We start from the raw sequence: 16,888 nt of genomic DNA, 5'->3' as shown, positions 1-16,888 counted from the left end.
ATAGAGTATAGGAACAGATGTAGGGAAGAAGAAAGAAAAAGAAAATAGTAAAGTTTCCCCCCCCCCCGCCTTTTCTTTCTCCCTAGGCCTCCTGTCCTATGATCCTCTCATATCCCTTTTGCCAATCACCTGTCCAGCTCTTGGCTCCATCCTTCCCCCTCCTGTCTTCTACTATCATTTCGGATCTCCCCCTCCCCCTCCCACTTTCAAATCTCTTACTAGCTCTTCTTTCAGTTAGTCCTGATGAAGGGTCTGGGCCTGAAACGACGACTGTACCTCTTCCTAGAGATGCTGCCTGGCCTGCTAGGTTCACCAGCAACTTTTATGTGTGTGGCTTGAAATTCCAGCATCTGCAGATTACCTCGTGTTTGCGTTAGTAAAGTTTGTTTGCACCGTTAGTGATAAACAGAGAGTAAGAGGTGGAAAATTTCTTAAGTGCATGTATTTTAATGCTAGGAGCATTATAAGAAAGGTGGAGGAGCTTAAAGCATGGATTAATACCTGGAAGTATGATGTGGTAGCTATTAGTGAAACATGGTTACAGGAGGGGTGTGATTGGCAACTAAATATTCCTGGATTTTGTTGCTTCAGGTGTGACAGAATCGGAGGGACAAGAGGGGGAGGTGTTGCATTGTTTGTCAAAGAAAATATTACAGAGGTGCTCTGGCAGTATAGATCAGAGGGCTTGTCTAGGGAGGCTATTTGGGTGGAATTGAGGAATGGGAAAGGGGTAGTAACTCTTATGGGGGTGTATTATAGACCACCAAATGGGGAGCGAGAATTGGAGGAGCAAATTTGTAAGGAGATAGCAGATATTTGTAGTAAGCACAAGGTTGTGATTGTGGAGGATCTTAATTTTCCACACATAGACTGGGAAGCCCATACTGTAAAAGGGCTGGATGGTTTGGAGTTTGCAAACTGTGTGCAGGATAGTTATTTGCAGGAATACATAGAGGTACCAACTAGAGAAGGGGCAGTGTTGGATCTCCTGTTAGGGAATGAGATAGGTCAGGTGACGGAGGTTTGTGTTGGGGAGCACTTCGGTTCCAGTGATCACAATGCTATTAGTTTCAATATAATTATGGAGGAGGATAGGTCTGGATCCAGGTTTGAGATTTTTGATTGCAGAAAGTCTAACTCTGAGGAGATTCAAAGATTCAAAGATTCAAAAAACTTTATTGTCATTCTAACCGTACATCAGCTCTGCAGGGCAGAATGAGACAGCGTTTCCCAGGAGCAGTGCAGTCATAACATAACAAACGCAACACTAAATAATAAACATAACAATAAATAGTAGAAACACAACAGCCACATGTCAGGTAAAATCAAGTTATAAGTGCCCAGTGCAAGTTAAAAGTGTCCAAAGCAGAGTCAGGTGGAGCAGCTATTTAGTAGTCTGACTGCCTGTGGGAGGAAGCTGTTTAGTAGCCTTGTGGTTTTAGTCTTGATGCTCCTGTAACTTTTGCCTGATGGCAGAAGAACAAACAGTTCATGGAGAGGGTGTGAGGGGTCTTTAATGATGTACTATGTCTTCTGGAGGCATCAACTCTGAAAGAGGTCTTGGACAGAAGGTAGAGAGACCCCAATAACCTTCTCTACCCCCCTAACCACCCTCTGCAAGGCTTTTTTTGTCAACAGCACTGCAGCTGGAGTACCAGGTTGTGATGCAAAAGGTTGCCACACTCTCAACCACGCCTCTGTAGAATGTAGTTAAGATGTTAGTGGGGAGTGATGCTTGTTTAAGCTTCCTCAGAAAATGCAATCTCTGCTGGGCCCGTTTCACAATCCCAGTGGTGTTCCTGGACCAGGTGAGATCGTCTGAGATCTGCACCCCAAGGAACATGTTGTTTTCCACTCTCTCCACTGTGGAGTCACTGATGCTGAGGGGTGTGTGCTCAGGCTGAGACCGTCTGAAATCGAGGATCATCTCCTTGGTTTTGGTGACATTAAGCATCAAGTTGTTATCACTGCACCAGCTCTCTAGGTGTTTGACCTCCTCCCTGCACATTGTTTCATCATTTTTGCTGATGAGCCCCACCACTGTGGTATCATCAGCAAATTTAATGACCAGGTTCTCCTTGAATCTGGCTGCACAGTCATGTGTTAGCAGTGTAAACAGCAATGGGCTAAGCACACAGCCTTGTGGGGATCCAGTGCTCAGTGTGATGGAGTTAGAGATGTTCCTACCAACACGGACTGACTGTGGTCTCTCTGTCATGAAATTCAGAATCCAACGACACATGGCAGTGTTATGGCCAAGCAGCGACAGTTTCTCCACTAGTCTCTGCAGGCTGATGGTATTGAACGCTGAACTGAAATCAATGTACAGGATTCTGGCATAAGTGTCTTTGCTGTCCAAGTGAGGAGAGAACTGTGTGCAGTGTGGTGGACATTGCGTCCTCCGTAGAGCAATTTGGACGATAAGCAAACTGTAGAGGATCCAGTGATGAGGGGAGGCTGGCTGTGATATGAGGCTTGACAAGCCGTTCAAAATATTTCATCACTATGGGGGTCAGGGCAACGGGACGGTAATCATTCAGACAGGCTACAACTGATTTCTTTGCTACAGGGATGATTGTGGAGGTTTTGAAGCATCTGGGGACAATGGCTTGACTAAGGAAGATGTTGAAACTGTCTGTCAGGACATCTGCTAATACATCAGCACATTCCTTGAGCACACGTCCAGGGATGTTGTCGGGACCTCCCGCTTTCCGTGGGTTGACCCTGGCAAGGGTCCTCCATGTTTGCTCTGGATCAATGATTGGAGCCGACTGGTCAGATGGTAAAAAGGGACTGGCTCTCCCTCTTGCTGCAGTGTTTGATGCCTCGAAGTGTGCAAAGAAATTGTTAAGCCTGTCTGGAAGAGAGGCGTAGCTGTCATCAGTTTTCTGCCTGATCTTGTAGTCTGTCAGTGCTTTAAATCCCTGCCACATCCATCTGGTATCACCTGTGTCACAGAAGTGTCCATGTATTTTGCCCACGTAGGCCCTTTTCGCTTTCCTGATCCGATGCGAAAGGACTTAGAAGGAGTGGATTGGGACAATTTGTTTTATGGGAAGAATGTAATAGAGAAATGGAGGTCATTTAAAGGTGAAATTTTGAGAGTACAGAATCTTTATGTTCCTGTTAGGTTGAAAGGAAAGGTTAAAAGTTTGAGAGAGCCATGGTTTACAAGGGATATTGGAAACTTGGGTCGGAAAAAGAGAGATATCTACAATAAGTATAGGTAGCATGGAGTAAATGAGGTGCTTGAGGAATATAAAGAATGTAAAAAGAATCTAGAAGAAGTAAAAAGAAATTAGAAAAGCTAAAAGAAGATAAAGTTGCATTGGCAAGTAAGGTGAAAATAAATCCCAAGGGTTTCTACCATTACATTAATAGCAAAAGGACAGTGAGGGATAAAATTGACCCCTTACAGAATCAGAGTGGACAGCTATGTGTGGAGCCAAAAGAGATGGGGGAGATTCTGAACAATTTCTTTTCTTCGGTATTCACTAAGGAGAAGGATACTGAATTGTGTAAGATAAGGGAAACAGGTAGGGTAGTTATGGAAACTATGATGATTAAAGAAGAGGTAGTACTGGAGCTTTTAAGGAATATAAAGGTGGATAAGTCTCCGGGTCCTGACAGGACATTCCCTAGGACATTGGGGGAAGTTTGTGTGGAAATAGCAGGGGCTCTGACAGAAATATTTCAAATATCATTAGAAACAAGGATGGTGCCGGAGGATTGGCGTATTGCTCATGTTGTTCCATTGTTTAAAAAGGGGTCTAAGAGTAAACCTGGCAATTATCGGCCTGTGAGTTTGACGTCAGTGGTGGATAAATTGATGGAAAGTATTCTTAGAGATGGTATATATAACTATCTAGATAGACAGGGTCTGATTAGGAACAGTCAACATGGATTTGTGCGTGAAAGGTCATGTTTGACAAATCTTATTGAATTTTTTGAAGAGGTTACTAGGAAAGTTGACGAGGGTAAAGCAGTAGATGTTGTCTATAAGGACTTCAGTAAGACCTTTGACAAGGTCCCATATGGAAGGTTGGTTAGGAAGGTTTAATCGTTAGGTATTAACATTGAAGTAGTAAAATGGATTCAGCAGTGGCTGGATAGGAGATGCCAGAGAGTGGTGGTGGATAACTGTTTGTCAGATTGGAGGCCGGTGACTAGTGGTGTGCCTCAGGTATCTGTACTGGGTCTAATGTTTTTTGTCCTATACATTAATGATCTGGATGATGGGGTGGTAAATTGGATGAGTAAGAATGCAGATGATACTAAGATAGGTGGAGTTGTGGATAATGAAGTAGGTTTTCAAAGCTTGCAGAGAGATTTAGGCCAGTTAGAAGAGTGGGCTGAAAGATGGCAGATGGAGTTTAATGCTGATAAATGTGAGGTGCTACATTTTGGTAGGACTAATCAAATTAGGACATACATGGTAAATGGTAGGGCATTGAAGAATGCAGTAGAACAGAGGGATCTAGGAATAATGGTGCATAGTTCCCTGAAGGTGGAATCTCAAGTGGATAGGGTGGTGAAGAAAGTTTTTGGTATGCTGGCCTTTATTAATCAGAACATTGAGTATAGGAGTTGGGATGTAATGTTGAAATTGTACAAGGCATTGGTGAGGCCAAATCTAGGAGTATTGTGTACAGTTCTGGTCACTAAATTATAGGAAGAATGTCAACAACACAGAGAGAGTACAGAGAAGATTTACTAGGACGTTACCTGGGTTTCATCACCTAAGTTACAGGGGAAGGTTGAACAAGTTGGGTCTTTATTCTTTGGAGTGTAGAAGGTTGAGGGGGGACTTGATAGAGGTATTTAAAATTATGAGGGGGATAGGTAGAGTTAACATGGATAGGCTTTTTCCATTGAGAGTGGGGGAGATTCAAACAAGAGGACATGAGTTGAGAGTTGAAGGGCAAAAGTTTAGGGGTAACACGAGGAGGAACTTCTTTACTCAGAGAGTGGTTGCCGTGTGGAACGAGCTTCCAGCAGAAGTGGTCGTTTAAAGTTAAATCGGACAGCTATATGAACAGGAAAGGAATGGACGGTGATGGGCTGAGTGCAGGTCGGTGGGATTAGATGAGGGTAAGAGTTCGGCACTGACTAGAAGGGCCGAGATGGCCTGTTTCCGTGCTGTAATTGTTATATTGTTATGTGGTTATCTTATCAATTCTTCCTTGGATTTTTTACTTGGTGGCTATTACATACAAAAATCTGCTTTTACAGCTTCTTCTATTTACAATACTGCTTTGAAAATCTAATTCTCTTGCTATCCTCATTTCCTTCCCTGATAGAAATCACACACACACGAGGAAATCTGCAGATGCTGGAATTTCAAGCAACACATATAAAAGTTGCTGGTGAACGCAGCAGGCCAGGCAGCATCTATTGGAAGAGGTGTAGTCGACGTTTCAGGCCGAGACCCTTCGTCAGGATACCTCTTCTAATAGATGCTGCCTGGCCTGCTGCGTTCACCAGCAACTTTTATATGTGTTGCTAGAAATCACACAGTTTGTTCTAGGTACACTTTCATTCTTTTCTTCTCTCATTACACATCTCATCTACCCCAAACCTCACCTTTTTTTAAAAAAAAGCATTTATATTGGTTCCTTTTACTCACTTGCATAATAAGTGGTCTTTATCACAGCAGTCCATCAAGTGTAACTAGCTCCCAACACAGCAAGCCCATCGGTCTCACTCTCTCGTTATTTTTCTGTAACCCTGCAATTAATTCTCTCACATGTGCATCAATGACCCTTTCATTCTCATCTACAATAAGGACCAATTCACTACAGTCAATCAGCCTACAGACAAAGCTTTGGGATCCGAAAAGAAATAAGATCCCCAAGTGGAGCAGTCACAGTGAAAAAGTACAAGTTCCACGTGTACAGCACATAATGTAAGATGCATCTCAAGTCCCTGGACCTAAGATGCAGCAGCATCGTATCTCAAGTTCACTCAGATTTTTCTGCACTTTCCTAAAGGTACACCTTTCCCTGGAATGACACAAGTACAAACAGATATCCGCAAAGCCATTCCGTCTCTAGCAGTCAACAGACCTACTTCTGTGATTTAACTCACAAATTAAGAGATGTAATTAGGCTTTCAGTATACTTATAAATAGCATACATGTCAGAAATAGCCTGGAAAATGCACTGTAAATAATTGTTTTGTGTTTTATGGTGCACAATATTTAAGCTTTAATACTAGTGATTCTGCAGATGTGGAAAATCTAGAGCCACAGACAGAAAATGCAGAGCAAATCAGGCAGGCTCTATGGAAGGGAGTGAAGAGTCAATGTTTCAGCCTGAGACCCTTCATCGGGACTGGAAAGGAAGGGGACAGAAAACAGAATAAGGCAGTGAACCAGATTAAGGTAGTGGGGGGAAATTAAAATGTTAACACCTTATGATGTATGAAGAGAAGAGTATCATCTAACTATAGAAAATGTTTATCCATTCTCAGTAATCACAACCCTTGTATTACTTTTGATCCTACGTACACAGCAACTAAAACAGCTTGCTATTTCTCCACATGATATCTTACCTCAAGTATGAACGTGTTCACTTCTTCTTCAATGTCCTGCTGACTCAGCTTTTCTCCATTTTCATAGGTTGCACTGAGTAACACATCAAGAAAGGCCTTATACTTCTTCTTGCTCTGTAAATCGGAGTCTGAATCGGAACCGCAACGCTGAAATTCTTCAGAATTCTCAATCTTATCAGACTTCTCAGCAATCACCTAAAAATGCCTCAAGTGAATTTCTTTGGAATAGATTGTAATAGATCTTTATTCTCCTACTTCCAGCTAACATCTATCAGATCCAAAAGCAGATATTGAACATAGATGTTAAGAGAGGTGAAGTAAAAACAAAGAGAGCTGAAAATTCTGAGCACATTGGGCACTGTCTGTGGAGTGCAAAATAGTCAGCGTTTCATTTTCAAATGTGTCCTCAGACCAAGAGATAAATTTTCCTAATGTTTTCAATCCCACAATCAAGATTACCTGCCCCAGAAGGTCAAGAAATCCTCTCTGGAGTGTTCTCTATCCTAACTGAGCCCAAGGGTCATCCAAGGGTTCATGATCTATCTAAACTGAAAGTAATACTGATCTCAGTTCCATAGCCTGAAGGCACTAATTGATTGTGCCTTTTCCTTTAAGATCCACTTCAATAAAGAACCAGATCCTAAATACCAGGGAGTATGGAGGAAAACGAGGAAATTGTAAGATAATCAATGCCCTGTCCTTTTATATGGCAAATCAAAAAGGGAGAAATTCACACTTGAATCCTAATGAAAAGCATAAAAACAAAGTATACAAGTAGAAGGGTTTATTCTTTACCTGACATGGTATTGTAGCAACTAACACAGACATCCCACCCTGCAAAAACTCATTTCAGGGAGGTAGCACCATCAATTTGCGGGGGACTCCCGGAACTTCCGGGAGAGGTGGGATGTCTGCAATAGAGTAGCTCCTTAGCAGCTAGCCAGCTAGTTTAAATAACGTTAGCTATGCTAATGAATGAATGACACCTGTTAATCTCACCTCAACACGTCTTATACAGTCTTAACTCACCATGGGCAATAGAAAAGTCACTGTTGCAAACAGTGCAGCGAGCAACACTGTCATTATTTTTGACCCCTATTAGGCAGGGGTACACTTTAGTGTTGTCTGGGGTGATGTACGTTTTATATTTTCTTTTTTTGGAACACTCTGCCACTCTGACTTTGTTTGGAACTCTCTCGCTCGTGGTCTTGCTCTCGCTTTCTCTCTCTCACTCGTGGCCACTCTCGCTGGTGCTCGCTCTTGCGCTTTCTCTCTCTCTCTCGCTTGCTTTCTCGCTTTTGCGCTCACTCGCACTTGCTTTCTCGCTCTCTCACTCGCACTTGCGCTCGCTCTCTCTCGCGCGCTCTAGCTCAAAAAAATTGATTTCCGTGATATTGTATATAATTTGCAGGCATCAGGGAGCCACTACTAATATGCAGGAGAGTCCCGGAACTTCCAGGAGAGGTGGGATGTCTGCTAACATCCCATCCACAATTGTCTCAGAAAAAGGTAATTTGCAACAGCGGAAATTTAATGCCAATAAATTATTCAGTACATCCGAAGACCATGTTACTATTAATACATTTCAAAAGACACTTTATTAATGTCCTTCCTCATCTCCAAGAGACAGCTGGTCATTTAAAAAAGAAAGCAGATCAAAAGAACAAAAATTAACCTGCCGATTCTAGGGACCTCAAACCTCAAATAATAAAAAATGCAGTCAAGGCATCATCTGCAGAAAGTGGAGGCCAACACTAAGTGTGATTTTGAACATATTGAGTTGTGCTGTAATCCTGCTGAGCTGTAATAACATTCCAGTTTTGGTAGGGAACTTGCACTCAAACTCTTCCATCGTCCAGTTTTCTCTGAGCTGCAGCCTCACTTGCTAAATGCTTTTAATAGTTCATGTTTTATTTTATCTGATAATAAACCTACCTTTTCTGTGAGTGTAGGATTTTGAGAACCCTTTCATGTTCCTTTCCTTCTCCAAATGCGTTGTAAGCAAAGTCAGGCCAAAACCATGGCATTTTCAGCCTGTAGAATACCAAGTCATTCATCCTAAATAGAGTGGAATAATAACCAACATTATAGCACACTCAAGCTCCACTCTGCACAATGGTTCATATCTGTAAACAAACAGAACATCTGTTAGCGATCATCTTCTCTCAAGTATATACTGCCATTACCTTGGAGTCATACGATAGAAATTCCAGAATTCTCTGCTTTAACATCTTTGATGAAATCCCATCATTACACTGTCAATTCAAGAATCCTACCTCCAGCCTGTATGAATGCTTAATAAATGCATCACCTGCAAGAGCACACACGGCAGCTACTTTATTAGATATACCTGTATACCTGCCCATTAATGGAAATATCTAATTAGGCAATAATATGGCAGCTACTCAATACATAAAAGCATACAGTCATGGTCAAGAGGTTCAGTTGTTGTTCAGACCAAAGGTTCAAAAGGTTCATTTATTATCAAAGTACACCAACTCTGAAATTCTTCTTTTCCAGATATCCATGAAACCGAAGAAGAAAAGAAAGGCAACACGATCATCAAACTCCAAATTCCTCCTCTCTGCCAGAAAAAAAGGCGAACAAAAACGGAACAGGCACATCAACTCCTAAATCATCCTCCCCGCACACAAAAATACGAGAAAGATCATGCAAAAAACACTAAATACAAAAAAACCATAAGACTGAAAAAAAAAGTCCACAGTCCCAAGTCCACATCCAAAATGCAGAAAATCTGGGCAACATTCTCTCTCTCAGTAGCAGAGCGATCTAACCAGTGATAAAAAGGCAGTCTCCCCTCTTCATAGCCAAGCGATGAAAAGGCAGTCTCCCTCTCCGTAGCAGAGTGATCTCACCAGCAATAAAAAGGCAGGCATTTGGCATTTCAATCTCCCTCTTGGCTTTAATCTGTGTGCAATGGAAGCTTTAATCGGTGAAATGGAGTCGAACACTGGCTCGCAGCCTTCTCACCGTGAGGTTCCCACACACTGCCTCTGCCTCACAGAATCCCCTCAGAGACTGCAGAGTGCTGAAACACCCAAACAATCTCCAAAGCTCAAATCACAAGCTCCGACAGTTCCATAATCACGTTCAAGATGAAAAGCAAATGTAAAAGACATAAAAGAAGTGAAACATAACCACGATCCAGGACCTATCCAGACGTTGTCGACCAAAGAACTGTATGCAGACACCATCTTGACCGGAAGTCATGACCAAACATGAGAATGAGGAAGAAATGTAATCCATGTGACTTTGACCATGGAGTGGTTGTTGGTGCCAGACAGGGTGGTTTGATTACCTCAGAAACTGCTAATCTCCTAGATTTTCATGCACAACTATCTGTAGAATTCTGTGCTGTACTGTTCTATGTTCTAACCTGAGGTTGTGACTGAAATACTGAAGGAACTCAGCAAGTCGGTCAGCACCTATGAAAAGGAATAAATAGTCGACGTTTTGGGCAAAGGCCCTTCAGTGGTGCAAAAAAACAAAAAAAATAATTCCAGTGAGTGGCAGTTCTGTGGAGTAAAATGCCTTGTTAAAGAGAGAGGTCAGAAGAGAATGGCCAGACTGGTTCAAGCCGACAAATGACAGCAACTCTAATAACCATGCATTACAACAAGGGTGCGCAGAAGAGCATCTCTGAACACACAATACATTGAACCTTGAAGTGGATGGGCTACAGCAGCAGAAGACCATGAACGTAATCTCAGTGGCCATTATTTTAGGTACAGGAGGCGGAGCTCCCTAATAAAGTGGCCACTGTGTGTATAAATAATACAGCACCACCACGGCATTTCAGCTATTGTCAACCATATTGTCTATGACTGCATGTGCTGTTAGTTCAGTTAGTGTGTTTCGGGCATAACTTTCTCCTGTAGACACGCACATTTGTGGTCGAAGGAGATGAAACTCAAAAATGATAAACATTGAAAAAGATAGGCACATTGATGAAAGAAAAATGGAGGGACATATGGGAGGGAAGGATTAGCTTCAACTTGAAATAGGTAAAAAGGGTCAGCACGGCATCATGGCCCAAGAGGCTAGTACTGTTCTATGTTCTAAGATGAGGTTATAACTGAAATACTGAAGGAACACAGCAGGTCAGTCATGATCCATGGAGGGGAATAAATGGTCGATGTTTTAGGCTCAGGTCCTGATGAAGGATTTTGGCCCGAAGCATTGGCTACTTATTCCTCTCCACTGATGTTGCCTGACTTGCTGAGCCCCTCCAGCAATTTCAAAGTTCCAAGTATATTTATTATCAAAGTACGTATACTCTATACAACCTTGACATTTGTCTGCTTCCAGGCAGCCACAGAACAAAGAAATCCAACAGAACCCGTTAAAAGATAGAGGAACTTGCTGACTTCCTCCAGCATTGTGTGTGTGCTAGTCAAGATTTCCAGTATCTGCATAATTTATTGTGTATGTAACTGAAACAGTAGCTGTTTTTAGCTTACAAAGCTTCCACCAGGAATTATGTTGGCAATTTATGATGTTAACTGCCACCTTGCTTTTAACCAGCGGGCCACTTTATAATGCTGCAGACAGATACAAGGGAGATTGTCTCAGGAAACTGGGTAGGAAAATCCCTTAAACTTTCTTGGTCTCAGTAGAGGTGGATGGGAGGTGATTCTAAAGGACTACCCTACCTTAAATGAATCAAAGTTGTTTTCTTTTAGAAAAAGTTTCATATAATTTACATCCTGAAGCATTCTCTACTCAGTTATCCATCTCCGGCACAAGTTAAAATTGCAGTTAGGACCTAACAATATCATTAGATATCAAGATGTACAGTCTGGCTGCTGAATCTGACCCATGATCTTCAAGCATTAAAATCAGAGTTGGCGCAAATCGGGCAAAATTCAGTTAATGTGTCATCAGGAGAGTTAACTGCCATTTACCTGACAAAAGCAGATTTAAAATATACTCCAGAATCAGAAGTTTTGCCTGTTTTCAATTAAAAGCAAAGAAAAGGCATTTGGGACAATTATCATACACAAAAACTGCTGGTGCTTGAATTTCCATCATCTGCAGATTTCCTCATGTTTGGGACAATTATGTTTATTTACTGTTAGAAAACAACTGCCAATCACCAAAGCCACGGTTGTTCTTTAATTTACTGCTTATTCAGCATAATAATAAGGAAATTTATTTCCTTGAACTATTTCACTCGAAGCAAGATATTTTGTAAAGATTGTCTTATACAGATAATGATTAATGCAAAAACCTATGGACCTGCCTGTTACCATTCCATTCTTCAGAAGAAATCACTTTAAACATGTAAATTCTTACAATGGAATTTATATCAGAGGTCCTACGAATAAAAACAGTAATCAGTTAAAAAGCATTCAGACAGTTCCAATGACTTACTTGTAGACTGCATAAATGTATTCCGAGTCACTGTTACTCTGAGCATAGACTTTCTTGTCCATGACAGTTTCTAAAGCCATATAAAAATATTTTAAGTAGCCCATTCTGGTGAATGAATTGCTCTCATCAAAACTTTTCTGTCTTAAAATTAGGAATACCCAAGTAAGCTTAGAAGTTACACATGCTGGTGAGTCAGAATGGCCGAGAACAAATAGAAAACAAAGGAAATATGTCAGCGAATTGGTAAGCCATTATCATTGAGTTTAGAAGCAGGCACCAGGGCCACCATTATCAAACTATCAAGCACAAGCTACACTAATCCGTTAATCCGACTTTACTCTCTTAGAGTTCCATCAACTCCTTCCTATTCTCCATGCCATCCACCTGCACACTGGGGGCCCATTAAACTAAATATACACGTAGCACATGGGAGAAAAGCAGGGCACCTGGAGGAAACCCACATGGCCATAGGGAAGATGTGCAAACTCTACCACAGAAAGCACCAGTGGTCAGGATATTGAACCTGGATCTGTGGAAGTGTGGGGCAACAACACCAACCACTGTTCCACTGTGACATTAGCTGCAACTCCATAGCTCATACAGGGACTTTTCTTCTCTGGCAGGCATCTCAGACTAACTAAAAGGAACACTTGTCAGCATGTTAACCCATCATTTTCACTTGTCACTGTGCAGTGCCTCTGCACATTTTTGGAACTTGTCTTCAGTGATCCAGTGTTTCGTTATTGTACCTTCTACTTCTATATAAACCTAACTTTACGAAGTTTCATGTAATGATATGTCAAAAATACTTCTTTAGCCAAAATTCCTAGCTATTAAAGTCTAGAGAGTGAAAAAAAGACATTTAAGAATCAATTTTAACCCAGAAAGGAATCAAGTATATGGGTGTCTGGGAAGATGCCTGCTTCCCTACAACAGGCACACAACATGAACTGTCTAAAAAATGCACTACAGTACTTTGACCTGACTACTTTAACAGCACCACCCAACCACGTGATCTCTAGCACGAAGGAAGAAGGAGAAGCAGGCACATCTGAACACCACTACCTGCATGTTCCTCACCAAGTCACACAAGAATCTGATTTGGAAGTACATTGTTGGTGTTTCATTGTTACTGGAAAGGAATTCTGGAAATCCCTGCCCAATAGCACTGCGAGAATACTTGTACCACAAAAACAACCATCATTTCAAGCGTGAGACACAAGAGACTGCAGATGGTGGAATCTGAAACAACATACATAAAGCTAAAGAAACTCAGCGGGTCAGGCAGCATCAATATAGAAAATTGGACAGGCAACATCTTGAGTTGGGACCCTTCAGCAAGCACTCGATGTAGAAGCTCTACTGTACTTGATGAAGTAGGGGACCAAAACATCATCAATACCATAACACTTACACAAATATTTCACAGAAACCTAGACACCAGTACCCATCAGCATAAAGAAATAGTTTACAGCCTAGCTAAGTAAGCTAGCCATATGCTGCTCAGCAAGTGGCTCAACAACTTCGGTCTGCCATCCACTTGATCACTATCTGCTGAAGTCAAGCTTCAATTTCTCACCATAGTGCTTCTCAGTTTTTAATTCAATGCTCAAATTGGAATTCAGCAGAACACCTCGTAAATCAAATGAGGGGGGTACAGGAATAATGAAAAGGAATCAGGGAGCACCTGATTTCAATCTGGCCTACTTGGCTTCCATGTTGATGCAATGGCAGCTCAAACGAGGCATTTCTCCATGGGATACATTGTACTGGAAGCCTCCACTCTGCAGCCCTTCTCTGAGAGGAGACCTAGCCCCGGGCAATGGATACCAACCCACTATTGTCCTGATAGTATTTGACAGCTTGTACTGTCAAAACTGTTTGAGCTGCATTTAATTGATTACAATACTCTGAAAGCTTCAATGGATACAAATATATTTAAAACTTTAAATTTAAAAGTGCAATTTATTATTGTAAGCTAGAACCATAAAGCAGACTAATGTAAGCAAATTACAAAAGGAACCAGAATTAACCTTATCAAAAGCCAGCAAATATAATACCTTTTTAAAGGGAGAGATAATTATGTAGGTAGGTTAAGACAACTGGTGAGCAGTAAGGCATATACAACATATACTCCTCCCCTTCTATGCTTTAAATTCTTACATTTTCCTACATTTTTGATTCCAATAGGCTGAAAAAACTCACCACAGATTATGTCCAAAGCACAGAGTGCAATGTCATTGAAGCAATTAAAAGGTCCCTTTCCCGCTTTCTTCTCCAGTTTTCCCAGCAAAATATTGGTCTGTTCGATCATAACCTCAACAAGCTCCGTCAGAATCGTGAAATGAAATGCTGGAGTTATCAACTTCCTCCGAGCACGCCATTTATTTCCTGTACTACACAGAACAGATTCAGGAAGTTATTTCTACAGTGATAAAACAAAATGACGCTGCAATTCATTTCAATTCAGTAACTTTAAGGGAATAACACACCCAATATAAAGTGAACATGGAGGAATAATCAGCAACACAGGCAACATCTGTGGGAAGAGAAACAGAGATAACGTTTCAGGGGGATCACCTACCAGACCTGCTCTGAAGCCAGGACACTGATATTATAGAATAACTTGGTACCAGACCTGCTGATTATGTCCACCAGCTTTTGTTTTTACTTCAGATATCCCCCAGCTGCAGCATTTTCATTTTATCAAAATCAATCCCACAGCTTCAACTTGTATCAGGAATTTTAATAAAGAGGTCAACTCTCCCAGCACCATCTGCACTATAAACTTGTGCAGTGACCAATATGACATGTTAAATAGGAACTTCATGATTGATTGAGAAAGAATTCTATTAAAAATTAATATTTATATAACTTCATAATAAGGGACTCATCTATTGCATAACCCTGAATATCAGCTAAAATCAGCAATGGTATTGTAGGTTGCTCCTTTCACCATTTTAAACAGTCTTGGTGAATAGTTCTTCCAAGTTTACTGGCAGACAAATTTCTTTTTAAAGGAGATGGAGAAGGAAATGTTAACTTCAAACTTTCTGCATAATCACTGAAACAGTTGAACTGCATGTGCATTTAACAGAAGCTGTATAACTCATCTCCTTCCAGTTTAGGCCACGAACTTATCAATCACCCCTGCTGTGGACCACTTTCTGAAGGTCCAAGACACCGACTTCTACAAATAAGGGATCCATATGCTCCACGACTGCTGGACTAAGTGCGTAAATGCAGGAGGGGACTATGTTGAAAATTAAATGTGCTATGCCTTCTAAAATTGACTCCTTCTACCTTAGGCCACAAACTTATCAATCACCCCTCGTAAGAGAGATTTGTATAGATACATGGATAGGAGGGGTTTGGAGAGATATAGTTGGGGTGAAGGTAGATGGGACTGGGCAGTAGATCAAATTGGCATGGACTAGATGAGCTAAAGGGCTAATAAGACCATAAGATACAGGAGCAGAAGTAGGCCATTCGGCCCATCAAGTCTGCTCCACCAATCACAGCTGATCCAATTCTTCCAAACATCCTAACTCTCCTGCCTTCTCCCCATACGCTTTGACACCTGGATAATCAAGAATTTATCTATCACTGCCTTAAATGCACCCAATGACTTGGTCTCCACAGCTGCTCATGGCAGCAAATTTCACAGATTTACCACCCTCTGATGGAAGTATTTTCTCTGCATCTCTATTGTAAATGGACGTCCTTCAATCCTGAAGTCGTGCCCTCTTGTCCTAGACTCCACTACCATGGGAAGTAACTTTGCCATATCTAATCTGTTCAGACCTTTTAACATTCAGAATGTTTCTATGAGATTTCCCCTCATTCTCCTGAACTCCAGGGAATACAGCCCAAGAGCTGCCAGACATTCCTCATACAATAACCCTTTAATTCCAGGAATCATTCTCATGAATCTTCTCTGAACCCTTTCCAATGTACGTATATCCTTTCTAAAGTAAGGAGCCCAAAACTGCATACAATACTCCAACTGTGGTCTCATGAGTGCCTGATAGAGCCTCAACATCACATCCCTGCTCTTATATTCTATACTTCTAGAAATGAATGCCAACATTGCATTCGCCTTCTTCACCACTGACTCAACCTGGAGGTTAACCTTTAGGGTATCCTGCACAAAGACTCCTAAGTCCCTTTGCATCTCTGCCTTTTGAATTCTCTCTCCATCTAAATAATAGTCTGCCTGTTTATTTCTTCCACCAGAGTGCATGACCATACACTTTCCAACATTGTATTTCATTTGCCACTTATTTGTCCATTCCCCTAAACTATCTAAGTCTCTCTGCAGGCTCTCTGTTTCCTCAACACCACCCGCTCCTCCACCTATCTTTGTATCATTGGCAAATTTAGCCACAAATCCATTAATCTCATTATCCAAATCATTGACATACATCGTAAAAAGCAGCGGTCCCAACACCAACTCCTGTAGAATTCCACCTGTAACTGGCAGCCAGCCAGAATAGGATCCCTTTATTCCTACTCTCTGTTTTTCTGCCAATCAGCCAATGCTCAACCCATGCTAGTAGCTTCCCTGTAATTCCATAGGTCCTTGTCTTGCTAAGCAGCCTCATGTGCGGCACCTTGTCAAAGGCCTTCTGAAAATGCAAGTACACCACATTTACCGCATCTCCTTTGTCAACCCTGCTTGTAATTTCCTCAAAAAATTGAAGTAGGTTAGTCAGGCAGGATTTTCCTTTCAGGAAACCATGCTGGCTTTGGCCTATCTTGTCATAGGCGTCCAGGTATTCCGTAATATCATCCCTAACAATCGATTCCAACAAATTCCCAACCACTGATGTCAGGCCAACAGGTCTATAGTTTCCTTCCTGCTGTCTCCCACTCTTCTTAAATAGCAGAGTAACATTTGCAATTTTCCAGTCATCCGGTACAATGCCTGAACCTATCAATT

General features: G+C 41.5%; 1 protein-coding gene across 1 annotated transcript in view; it reads right to left on the bottom strand.

Moving 5' to 3' along the window:
• Positions 1-16,606, bottom strand: part of LOC140195665 (cytochrome P450 4V2-like) — a 31,392-nt gene extending 14,786 nt beyond the window's left edge. The window contains 5 exon segments of the mRNA XM_072254383.1: positions 6,553-6,747; positions 8,484-8,610; positions 11,947-12,016; positions 14,152-14,342; positions 16,602-16,606. Of these exon segments, the coding sequence (XP_072110484.1) occupies positions 6,553-6,747; positions 8,484-8,610; positions 11,947-12,016; positions 14,152-14,342; positions 16,602-16,606 (588 nt within the window).
• Positions 16,607-16,888: the final 282 nt, after the last annotated feature.

This window comes from Mobula birostris, chromosome 3, assembly GCF_030028105.1.
Source record: "Mobula birostris isolate sMobBir1 chromosome 3, sMobBir1.hap1, whole genome shotgun sequence".
NCBI classification, from domain to species: Eukaryota; Metazoa; Chordata; class Chondrichthyes; order Myliobatiformes; family Myliobatidae; genus Mobula; species Mobula birostris.
The sequence above is the reverse complement of the archived record's forward strand: the minus strand, read 5'-3'. Positions and strand labels throughout refer to the sequence as shown.